Source organism: Mobula birostris, chromosome 3 (assembly GCF_030028105.1).
Source record: "Mobula birostris isolate sMobBir1 chromosome 3, sMobBir1.hap1, whole genome shotgun sequence".
NCBI lineage: Eukaryota > Metazoa > Chordata > Chondrichthyes > Myliobatiformes > Myliobatidae > Mobula > Mobula birostris.
In genome coordinates this window covers 203,826,380-203,839,212 of record NC_092372.1, presented here as the reverse complement: position 1 = coordinate 203,839,212, position 12,833 = coordinate 203,826,380, and the positions used below count along the sequence as shown (strand labels likewise).

Sequence of the window (12,833 nt, the reverse complement as noted above, 5' to 3'; positions counted from 1 at the left end):
CCAGCTCTTAATTTCATGTGGACCCATACCTGTTTTTCACCTCTCTTTCTTGACATCCCTATTTCTATGTCAGGAAATGATAAGTCCAGAACCACTTTGACTCACATCCTATTTTCTGCGAAGACACCTTTCTATTCGCCAAGTCTCTCTGGCTCCATCATACTTGTTTTGATGATGATGGCTTCCCTTCCAGTTCTTTCCTGACTTCATCCCCATCTCCTAACCTTTCTTTCACCTTTTCCATAGCTGACAGGAGTATTAACTATGTCTGTTTGCTTTTCTACATTTCTGCTTTCACTGCCTCTCTTCCCAATCTGGTGATTGGGAAGAGAGGCAGCCTCCAATTCAATGGACCACATCTGTGATTCCTGTCACTTTCAATCTGATAACATCATCAGGCTAATCTTTCCCTCCCTATCCAATGTGATTACTCTCTCTATGGCTCCCTGATTCACCCTTCCATCCCCACCAATCACTTTCATTCTCATCATAATTTCTCATGCAATTGCAGAAAATGCAATGTTGAATTGAATTGAATTGACTTTATTTCTTACATCCTTCATATACATGAGGAGTAAAAATCTTTACGTTACGTCTCTGTCTAAATGTGCAATGTGTAATCATAGTAATTTATAATAATTTATAATAAATAGAACAGCCAATGCAACATAGAATATACTCAAATCAATGTGAGTTAATCAGACTGATGGCCTGGTGGAAGAAGCTGTCCCGGAGCCTGTTGGTCCTGGCTTTTATTCTGCGATACCGTTTCCCGGATGGTAGCAGCTGGAATAGATTGTGATTGGGGTGACTCGGGTCCCCAATGATCCTACAGGTCCTTTTTACATACCTCCCTTTGTAAATGTCATGAATCATGGGAAGTTCACAACAACAGATGTGCTGGGTTATCCGCACCACTCTCCACAGAGTCCTGCGATTAATGGAGGTACATTTCCCATACCAGGCAGTGATGCAGCCAGTCAGTATGCTCTCAATTGTGCCCCTGTAGAATTGGGGGCCCATACCAAACTTCTTCAACCGTCTGAGGAGAAAGAGGTGCTGTTGTGCTTTTTTCACCACACAGCTGGTATGTACAGACCACGTGAGATCCTCGGTGATGTGGATGCCGAGGAACTTAAAGCTGGTTACCTCTCAACCCCAGATCCATTGATGTCAATAGGGGTTAGCCCGTCTCCATTCCTCCTATAATCCACAACCAGCTCCTTTGTTTTTGCGACATTGAGGGAGAGGTTGTTTTCTTGACACCACTGTGTCAGAGAGATGACTTCTTCCCTGTAGGCCACCTTGTTATTGTTTGAGATAAGGCCAATCAATGTAGTGTCATTGGCAAATTTAATTAGCAGATTGGAGCTGTGGGTGGCGACACCGTCATGGGTATACAGGGAGTAAAGGAGGTAGCTTAGTACACAGCCCTGAGGGGCTCCTTTATTGAGAGTCAGAGGGGTGGAGGTGAGGGAACTCACTCTTACCACCTGCCGACGATCTGATTGGAAGTCCAGGATCCAGCTATACAAGGCCGGGTCAAGGCCGAGTTCTATTGCATCGTCTGTCGATCGGTTGTGTCGGTAGGCGAATTGTAGGGGGTCCAGTTTGGGTGGTAGCAAGCCTCTCAAAGCATTTGCTTATTATTGAGGTGAGTACGGCAGGATGCCAGTCGTTCAAGCATATTACCTTGGTCTTTTTCGATACAGGGACAATGGTGCACTCGCCCTGGGATGCCTTCTGGTCCCACAGCCTTGCGACTGTCCACTCGTGGGAAACGTCTGTGTACCTCAGCCTCAGAGATAACCAGGTTGCAGGTTGTAACGGTGGCTTTCCTCGGAGGCTCAGAGTTAGTGACATTGAACCGAGCATAAAATCAATTGAGCTCATCTGGGAGAGAGGCCGCAATGTTGGCGGGACCACAGCGTTTGACTTTGAAGTCTGTGATGGTATGCAGCCCTCACCACAAGTCACGAGTGCTGTTCATTGTGAATCTCGACTCAATCTTGTCCCTGTATTGTTGTTTTGCAGCCTTGATAGCTTTGCGCAGATCATAGCTGGTTTTCTTGAGCTCTAGCTGATCGCCGGCAATGTAAGCTCTACGTCACGCCGTGAGTGCTGCTCGCACTGAACTATTGTTCCAAGATTTCTGGTTCGGGAAGACCCTGACCGGCTTCTGGGGACAACATCGTCGATGCAATTCCGGATGAAGCACATGACTCCCTCAGTGAATAACTACTTTTTTAAAAATTCTCTTTCTTTCTTGACCTTCTCCGAGGATCGTTACCTTCTTGTGGAGGAGTGGCTTGTGAATTCCTGGGTTCCCGAGAGCAATGCTGTCTGGAGCTTACTATAGCTCCTGGTAGGGGATTCTGACCCTGATGGCTGCCTTTACATCAGTCTCCCCTCCTTAACCAAGGCCATGTATCGGTGTCGCCATTAAGGGAATAACCCCTTGGGAGAACATCATACTTGACTTAAGTGATTGCCCTATTACTATCTTTCTTGACATCCATGGACCCAAAAAAGCAATAATTCTCTTTTCCCCCTCTCAGTTTAAATATTGCATTCATTGCTTATGACATGGTCTTTATTCCACTGGAGAAATCAAACGCAGATTGGGTGACTGTTTTACAGAAAACCTGTTCAGTTGATGAAGATGATCTTCAGCTTCCATTTGCCCGTTACTTTAGTTCTTCACTCCACTCCCACTTGACTTCACTGCCTTTGGCTCTTTCACTGATTCACAAAGCCGAACTTGAGCGCAACCAACCATATCTCATTTTCTGAAGACATACGTTGCTGCTCTTGGAATTTAGCATTGAGTTTGATGATTTCAGATCAAACTCAGCCTTTCCAGTTCAAATCAGGGAAGTTCAGTTCTGATGAAAATACAGCAGCTTGCAATATTAACTTCATTTTACTCTCTCCATGACCCGACCTGACCTGCTGAGTAGTTTTCAGATTGCTGCTCCCTAACCTGCTGAGCAGTTTTCAAATTGTCTTTTATTTCAGGTACCCAGTAGTACAAGTGTTTTAAACCTTAGAGTTCTAGTGTTGTTTTTTTCTCTTGGAATTTTCCTTCATTTCTTACGCTTCAGAGTAATTCAAAATTATTCACCATCCTCTCTCAGCTGGCACCATCAAAATGTGTCAATCAGTCTACAACTTCCACCTTTCCATATTTCTTTTGTTTGCTCCTTGTCTCACTTTTCTCTGCAACCTTCTCTAGTTCTGATAAAGGCCGTTGACCTGGAACATTTACCATTTCTCTCTCCACAGCGGATGCCTGATCTGATGAGAAATATCTGTTGTTATTGTGTCCATATTACTCCATTCCAAACACATGCTTAATTCCCCTCTGGTTCTTTGTTTATGGAGCATCGAGGGAGGGACTGAACTGGATGAGTCAGAATGGCTCACTCATGCATCTGTAATTTTGCCGATGGGTCAGTGTTATCCTCTTGTGTGTGGATTTTGCTTTAGAGAGAGGGAGAGAGAGTAGGTTACGGGAAAATGTGGGGGGAAGTGGGATTGCTCTGTGAACTGGCATGGACTTGATGGATCAGATGATCTCTCATGGGAAGATCTTAGAAAGGCAAAGGATGAAGGAGTTATTGAGTGAAACATGATATTTGGGGCATGAAGACATAAAGGGATTTTACGTGGGAGTAACAGTTTCACAGCTCCACCCACCTAGGTTTTATCTTGACCTCCTGGGTGAAGTTTGCACATACTCCCTGTGACAGCATGAATTTCAACCGGGTGATCCAGCTTCCACCAGCATCCCAAAGACATGTGAGTTGGTGGGTTAATTGGCCACTACATACTGCTACTAGTGCACAGGTAAATCTGGGTAGAGTTGGTGGGAATGTAGGAATAAAATGACTTCACTGGGGTATAAGCAAGTGCTCGATGATCAGCTCAGATTCTATGGGCTGAAGGGCAATGGATTTTTGTGCTGTGGGGCTGTATTTTGGGCAGCGGTGGGGCAGGTGCCACTTCAGTGTAGCAGTTAGTGCATTGCTTCACAGTGCCAGCAACCCGGGTTCAATTCTCACTGCTGTCTGCAAGGAGTTTGCACGTTCTCCCAGTGACTACGTGGATTTCCTCCAGGTGCTACGGTTTCCTCCCACATTCCAAAGTCGTAAGGATTACTTGGTTAATTAGTCACAGGGGTATAATAGGGTGGTGTGGGTTGTTACCATGTTGTACCTCTGAGTAAAATAAAATAATTATCAGGTCCCTTGTGAGTGGTGACATTCATATTCACAATATACTGCTGGTTGCTGGGAAATCCAGTGGCAAAAGTCAGTTGAATTAAATATTCCAAGGAGTTTTGATAAAATTTACTGCTAATAAAGCACACACAGAATTTATATTAAAATGAAACCTCAATTTATTAAATTAATGTACTCAGTGACTATTCAACAATGGCTTTTTCTTCCGTTGTTTCAATGCAACATTAGAAAGCCATGATGCTTAATATTGCAAAATTGTGTGTTCTACTCAAGTGCCAGCGATTCATTAATTTGGCTTCAGTCCAAGTAAGCAATTAACTCTAAAATGTGAATTAAACTTAAATTAAGAACTTAATGACTGACATTTTTAAGATAATAGAAAAAATTATGTTGTTCTGCAACAGAGTGCATGGGTTAGAAAGTAAAGCATAAAATTGAAACTTATTTTAATTTTAACAGAGGTCAAGAGTTGGGGGGGGCAGAGCTAAGTCGTCTGGTTTCTGAAAACAGGTGTGGGGATTGTGATTAACTCCTGCCCATTTAAACCAGCAAAAAAAGACCATTCGTCCCATTGGGTTGATCCTATAAATCCATTTCTCCTTTCTTTCCTTGTAGCCCTGCAACTTACTCTATCTCTTTTCTCCCAGCGACACTCTATTGTTATTTCTGACCCCTTAATCACGCCAAGTTTTAGTTTACAATGGCCAATTAGTCTACAAGAATCTCTTCGAGATGTGAGGGAAAACTTGAGGACCTGGAGGAAACCACTGTGGTCACGGGGAGGAATTGCAAACTCCTCCCAGACAGTGCTTTAAGTGAAGTCTGAACCTGGGCTCTTGGATCAGTGAAGTTCAGTACAGTGCAAAAGTCGTAGGCACATGCATAGCTAGCGTATTGTATGTATGTATCGCACTGTACTTCCGCCGCAAAAAACCCACAAAATTCATGACATATGTGTCTCTTTTCACACACTTCATGAGTCCTTATTGTGGACTGTGAGTGGGAAGGGGCCAGGGGGAGGGGAATCATGGTTGGAAAAAGGGGAAGGGAGAGGGGAGGGAGCGGGAAGCACCAGAGAGACATTCTGTAATGGTCAATAAACCAATTGTTTAGAATCAAATAAGCTTGCCTGGTGTGTCAAGGCTGGGTGTGTCTGCACCGGCGGCCACACCCCGCCCCTGACTCTCCTTCTTTTCCACCTTTCCACGCCCTCCCCATGGTGCTCACCAGTCCCAGCATCCTTTGCTCCCGCCAGATTTACAAACTCACACTCCGCTCCACATTGACAAATATAGTGCTGTGCGAAAGTCTCAGGCACCCAAGCTATCTATATATATGTGTGTGTGTGTGTGTATAGTATATATATATATGTGTTGCTAAGACTTTTGCACAGTACTATAGCAGTGTGAAATGGTATATCACCAAGTGATCCTGACTGAAATGCTTTCAGCACACTATTGTCCTGCTGTCAGCTTATTAAGTTTTCCTTCGCAATCGTGCCAACCAATTTGTTTCTTGGCTGCAAACATCAGTTGCTCGAGATTGCAATTTGCTCTGGGCTATAAAGGTATTGCTTAAAACTGATCTGAACCTTTTGAGAGGGAAGTGCACTACACCTGGAAGGGTAATGGCAATCATGCAGGAAGAGAAATTGAGCTGGGAAATAGTGAAGGGCAGCACAAAATGGGGGAATTTGGTCTCCGGTGTTTCTGGACTATTAACTCTGGGTCTGGAAGCGTAGCGGCTATGTTACTGGACTATCAGACAGAGTTTTGGACTTTTGTTCCAGAGACATGATTTTAAATCTCTCCATGGCAGTTTAGGGACTTAAATTCAAGCAATTAAATAAACTTTAATTTAGGAAATAAAGCTGGCCTTAATAACAGTATCCACAAAGTTGTTAGATTTTCATAAAATAGCCATTAGATTCACTCATGCTTCAGAGGGGAAATCTGCTCTTCTTACCGATCCAACCTACAATGTAGTTTCAATCCCACCAATGTAGTGCACAGAACAGGGACACAGGACAGTGGGGCATAGGAACAGGCCTTTCGACCCATCATGTCTACACTCTCCATGATGCCAATCTAAACTACTCTTATCTGTCTGCAAATAGTCTGTATCTCTCTATTTCCCGCCTGTTCGCATGTCTGTTTAAATGGCCCTTTATCTTTGCTTTCGTGTCTGCTTCTAGCTCCTCCCCAGGTAGTGCATTCCAGACATCCACCACAATCTGTGGTAAGAAACACCTTGCCTCACAAATTTCCTTTAAACCTTCCCCCACTTCAAACCTGGGAGAACAACTTTGACCATTTATCTATTCCTCTCACCATTTTATATTACTTCTATCAGTTTGGCCTCAGCCCTCAGAGAAAACAGTCCATGCTTGACCATTCCTCCTTATTGGTAATCCACTCCAATCCAGGCAATATCTTTGGCAAACTTCTGCAACCTCTGCAAATCTCCTACATCCTTCCTATAGTGTTGCGACCAGAACGATAGACCATACTCCAAGTGTGGCCTAATTGTAGTTTGATGCAGCTGCAACCTGGTTTCAGAACTTTTACACTTAATGTCCTGACTGATAAAGGCAAGTATGTCATTCACCAAACTATCTACTTGTGTAGCCAATTACAGCGAGCTATGAACTTGTAGTACAAGAGCCCTCTGTAGATTAAAAAAAAGTTATTCTACAACAGAGTGCGTGGGTTAGAAAGTAAAGCTTAAAACTAAAATATGAAGGCAAGCTAGCCAATAGTATAAAAGAGGATAACAAAAGGTTTTTTTCCCCCCAGATATATCAAGAATAAAAGAGAGCTGAGATTGGATGTCAGACCGCTGGAAAATGTTGCTGGAGAGGTTGTAATGGGGGACAAAGAAACGGCGGACGAACTTAATAAGTATTTTATGTCAGTCTTCACAGTGGAAGGCACCAGCAGTATGCCAGAAATTCGAGAGTGTCAGGGGGCAGAAGTGAGTGTAGTTGTTTTTATTAAGGAGAAGCTGCTTGAGTAGCTGAAAGTTCTGAAGGTAGATAAGTCACTTGGACCAAATAGACTACATCACAGGGTCTGAAAGAGGTGGTTGAAGAGATTGTAGAAGCATTAGCAATGATCTTTCAATAATCAGTAGATTGCAGAATGGTTCCAGAGGACTGGAAGATTGCAAATGCCACTGCACTCTTTAAGAAGGGAGGGAGGCAGAAGGAAGGAAATTATAGGCCTTATTTCCGCCCAGATTTTTAACTGATTGCAATATCCCTTGACAACCTTCCTCACTATCAGCAATTCCACCAATTTTCTTTGATGTTTAACTGTTTTCTCAGTCCAGACAGGTACAATCAAGAATGGACATTAAATGCTGCCGTTGACCGTGTGGTCCATATTCTATAGTAGTGCAAGTGGAGTATGGAAGAGAAGTAAACCTTTACAGGCAGTGAAAGGTCAGTCCAAGCTCTCCAACTCTGGGGATGTGGCAACAGTGAAGCAAGAATTTCAATAACCTCACTTGATTTGTCAGAGTCAACAAATATATTCACAAATGCCTAATTCCCTCCTTCAGGCTCTGTATAATTCACCACCCTCCATCACACATCTGCCAACAATCAGTAGAGTCATAGAGTCATAAAGCACTACAGCACAGAAACAGGCCCTTTGGCCCATCTAGTCAGTACTGAGCTATTTAAACTGCCTACTACCATTGATTTGCACTGAGACCATAGCCCCCCATATATCTCTGTGTTGCATGTACCCACCCAAGCTTCCCTTAAGCATTGAAATCGAGCTCACATGCACCCCTTGTGGTCTGCATTTCCAGATCCCACTCTTCTATCGCACGACTCAGTGCTTTACCATTCACTGTGTAAGTCCTACCCTGGTTAGTCCTCCCAAAATGCAACACCTCATGCTTGTCTGCATTCAGCCCTGACCGCTGCCAGTTAAGTGGCTTCACGCATTCAGCACTCCTGCAGGCTCATCACAACCAAAACTTTCCAACCACTGATCCACTGACAGCTTTGAGGTCATGTCAGCCAGATGTCACATGCACTGGACATAGAACTGTTCAGCCCAGTACAGGCACTGACACATTCCCTTTCCATTCGCAGAAAAAGCCCCCACCCCCAATGGTTGTAGGCTTGTCTGTGTAACCCAACAGACACAGAGGAAGCAGTGACAAACGCAGACCACTACTCAAAGAGGGCAAGATGGGACCCAGGCTTATTGAGGATCTGCTTGAGTTTTTAGAACTCACATGCTGCTGATCGGTTGGGGAGGGGGAATAAGGAACAGTACTTGATAGGGGTTCAGGTGCATGGGAAGGAGATCATAGTGAGTAATGATGGATTCATCCAATTCTAATTTGTGGAGAGTTGCAAGTCTGGTTGTAATAGGTGTACGTTCCTTAGTCTTGACTTGATGTTTCAGATTTCCACTTTACTTGTATGAACCAGCTTCTCAAATATACCTCAGAAAACAAGCGTTGTTTGGGAACCAGCCTTACAGGTGGAATCTCACAGTCAGCCTTGATCTGCTCAGTTTAAGAGGAGGGAGCAGATTCATTTCCTTTCACTTATTTGCTTACAGGATGTGAATGTTCTTGGCAACATTGGCATTTATTGTCTATCCCCAATGGCCCCCGAGAGGGATAGCAATAAAAAGGCAACCCTGCTCATGGGTTTGGAGTCACAAAGCTGGGCCAGACAAGATAAGAATGGTAGATTGCCTTCCCGAAGAACGCAAGTGTACCAGGTTGCTTTCTTTTAACCTCTGCAACCATCCTGTAGTTTTATGTTCACTGGTATCAAGATTATTTTATTTTCAAATTTTGGTTTTATGTAACTGCTTAAATTTCATAAAACATAAAACCTAGGAGTGGAATTATACCATTCGGCCCATCGAATCTGCTCTGCCATCCCATCATGGCTGATTTATTATGCCTCTCAACCCCATTACTCTGCTTTTTCCACATAAGCATTGATGCCCTTACTAATCAGGAACCTATCAACCACTGCTCTAAATTTATGCCGTGATTTGGCCCCACAGCCATCCATGGCAATGGATTCCACAGATTCCCTATCCTCTGGCTAAAGAAATTCCCCTTTGTCCCTGTTCTAAAGGGACATCCTTGTATTCTGAGGCTGTGCCCTCTGGGGTCCTAGACTCCTCCACTATAAAAGCATCCTCTCCACATGCACTCTATCTAGGTTTTTCAATATTAGATAGGTTTCAATGAGATCGCCTCTCATTCAGGTGAGTACAGGCCCAGAGCCATCAAATGCTCATCAAATATTAACCCTTCCATTCCTGGAAACATTCTTGTGAATGTCTTCGGGACCCTCTCTAATGCAAGCTCATTTTTTCTCAGATAGGTGTTTGATGGCTCTGGGCCTTTACTCACTGGAATTCAGAAGAATGAAAGGCGACTCATTGAGACTGATCAAATGTTGAAAGGCCTCATTAGAGCATATGTGGAGAGGGTGTTGGGAGAGTCCAAGACCAGTGGACACAGCCTCAGGATAGAGGGGTGTCCTTTTAGAATGGAGATGAGGAGGAGTTTCTTTAGCCAGACAGTGGTGAATATGTGGAATATGTCACCACAGGTGGCTTTGGAGGCTGTCATTAGGTATATTTAAGGCAGAGGCTGATAGATTCTTGATTAGTCAGGGCATGAAGAGATAAGGGGAGAAGGAAGGAGATTGGGGCTGAGAGGGAAAATGGATCAGCCATGATGAAATGGCGAACAGACTCGATGGGCCAAATGGCCTAACTCTGCACCTATATCTTATCTTATAAGGGGCCCGAAACCCTTTTTGCTGCTCCAGTGGTGGGATTTGAACTCATGTCTGTGGATCAGTGGTCCAGAAGTCTGCTGCAGGTCTGGTAACAGAACCTTTATATTATCATGCCCTTTAGGTGAATTGAATCATGAACCAGTGTGCAGGTTTCCAGAAAAATAATAAATGCAACCAGTCGCGACTCAGTTGCCCTGAGCTTGTCTGCAACTTTGCTCAGTGCTGGCCAGACCGGGCTGATTAACAGGTGGAAAGGAATGGAAACCCAACTGCCTTGTCATTAACTCTAACATTCAGGGTCTTCAGTCATTTGGAAGGTCGACTCGTTACATTCTACCTGTGGCGTAACAATTACTGGATACACCACAGGTCTCAGTGTGGTGCGGGGATCGTCCGCGTGTTCATCAGGCTGACAACATACCACTGAGGAGAGGCTGGTTGTATCGGTAGGGTGATGGCAGCTGGCCGATATCTTCTAGCCGATGGCATATCGCCCGGGAAAGATGGTCAACTCGGTGGGTGCTTCCTAACACAATGCTTTGCAGGTAGATCGGTTCAATGAAATAACTCAGGAGCGATCCCTGTGTGCCCAGAACATTCCACCTGTAATACAGTTAGAAGCAGGAGAGAGTTAATAAGCAAGCAGGAATGCCCTTGACTTGTATTTCCTTTGGAGTTATTTCACCGTGCCAGGACGTGTTTATTCTAAGCAGGGGCCTCAAGCAGATTGTTCCCAGCTGAGCACTTTCCATCTGAACTTGCAGTTTATTTGGCGCAGTTAGCTCCTCGTCCGCTAATTGCAGTTCACTGCAATTAAGTGATGAATGGGCTGCAGGGCGATTAACAATTTAGAGCAGACCACTGTCCAAATGCATCTGAAAAAAATCTGTGAGCAGACGTGTTAATTGGGTGGAAGAATGAAATGAAAGAGCAGGAAGGTTAAAGATATTACAGATTAAATCCATTCTAGTGAGATCCAGATCAAAAGTTTAGAGATAACATCAGAATTTATAATGGCTGTTAGCCACTGTATCTTGTCTGATAGTCTGAATCAACAGAACATGAAATAAATGCAAGGTTAGATCACTTATCCCCACTGTGACATTCAGAAAGATTATCATGGATGGTCGATTTTAATTTTGAATCAGAATCAGGTTTAATATCGCCGGCATATGTTGTGAAATTTGTTAACTTTGTGGCAACAGTACAATGCAATACATAATAATATAGAAAAAAAAGTGAAATAGTGAGTTATAGCAAGTATATTCTGTGGATGTATATATATATATATATATAAATTTTATTTTATAAGGTAGTTAAATAAGTTCATGGCCTAAGGTAGAAGGAGATGAGTTATTAACTTCAAACTTTCTGCATAATCACTCAAAGAGTTGAACTGCACGTGCATTTAACAAGAGTTGTATAACTAATCTCCTTCTACTTTAGGCCACAAACTTATCAATCACCCTTGCTGTGGACCACTTCCTGGAGGTCCAAGACGCCGACTTCTACAAAGAAGGGATCCGTATGCTCCACGAGCGCTGGACTAAGTGTGTAAATGTAGGAGGGGACTATACTGAAAAAATAAATGTGCCAGGTTTTCTAAAATTGACTCCTTCTACCGTAGGCCATGAACTTATCAATCACCCCTTGTTGTATTGGGTACAGAAGATGGGATATTATGTTGAAGTTGGGTAAGATGTTGATAAGGCCTAATTTGGAGTATTGTGTGCAGTTCTGGTCGCCTATCTACAGGAAAAGATGGAAGAGTACAGCAATGATTTACAAGGTTGTTGCCAGGACTGGAGGACCTGAGTTATAAGGAGAGATTGAATAGCTAGAACTTTATTCACTAGAACATAGAGGATTGAGGAGAAATTTGATAGAGTATACAGAATTATGAGGGATATAGATAGGGTAAATGCAAGGCTTTTTCCACGGAGGACTACAACGAGAGGTCATGGGTTAAGTGTGTAAGGTAACGTTTTAAGGAACATGAGGGGAAACTACTTCACTCAGAGGGTCGTGAGAGTGTGGAATGCGCCGTCAGTGCAAGTGGTGGATGTGGTTTTGGTTTCAAAGGTTAGGAGAAGTCGGATAGGTACATGGATTGCAGGGGTGTGGCGGGCTATGGTCCAGGTGCAGGTCGACAGGACATAGAAACATAGAAACATAGAAAATAGGTGCAGGAGTAGGCCATTCGGCCCTTCGAGCCTGCACCGCCATTTATTATGATCATGGCTGATCATCCAACTCAGAACCCCGCCCCAGCCTTCCCTCCATACCCCTTGATCCCCGTAGCCACAAGGGCCATATCTAACTCCCTCTTAAATATAGCCAATGAACTGGCCTCAACTGTTTCCTGTGGCAGAGAATTCCACAGATTCACCACTCTCTGTGTGAAGAAGTTTTTCCTAATCTCGGTCCTAAAAGGCTTCCCCTTTATCCTCAAACTGTGACCCCTTGTTCTGGACTTCCCCAACATCGGGAACAATCTTCCTGCATCTAGCCTGTCCAATCCCTTTAGGATTTTATACATTTCAATCAGATCCCCCCTCAATCTTCTAAATTCCAACGAGTACGAGCCCAGTTCATCCAGTCTTTCTTCATATGAAAGTCCTGCCAACCCAGGAATCAATCCGGTGAACCTTCTTTGTACTCCCTCTATGGCAAGGATGTCTTTCCTCAGATTAGGGGACCAAAACTGCACACAATACTCCAGGTGTGGTCTCACCAAGGCCTTGTACAACTGCAGTAGTACCTCCCTGCTCCTGTACTCGAATCCTCTCACTATAAAT

General features: G+C 43.8%; 1 protein-coding gene across 1 annotated transcript in view; it reads right to left on the bottom strand.

The window, feature by feature from the left end:
- The window catches only part of adarb2 (adenosine deaminase RNA specific B2 (inactive)), an 819,996-nt gene that overhangs the window by 33,454 nt on the left and 773,709 nt on the right, over nucleotides 1-12,833 (bottom strand). Inside the window, exon 9 of the mRNA XM_072252060.1 lies at nucleotides 10,457-10,638. Within this exon, the coding sequence (XP_072108161.1) occupies nucleotides 10,457-10,638 (182 nt within the window). The remainder of the gene's footprint in view (nucleotides 1-10,456; nucleotides 10,639-12,833) is intronic.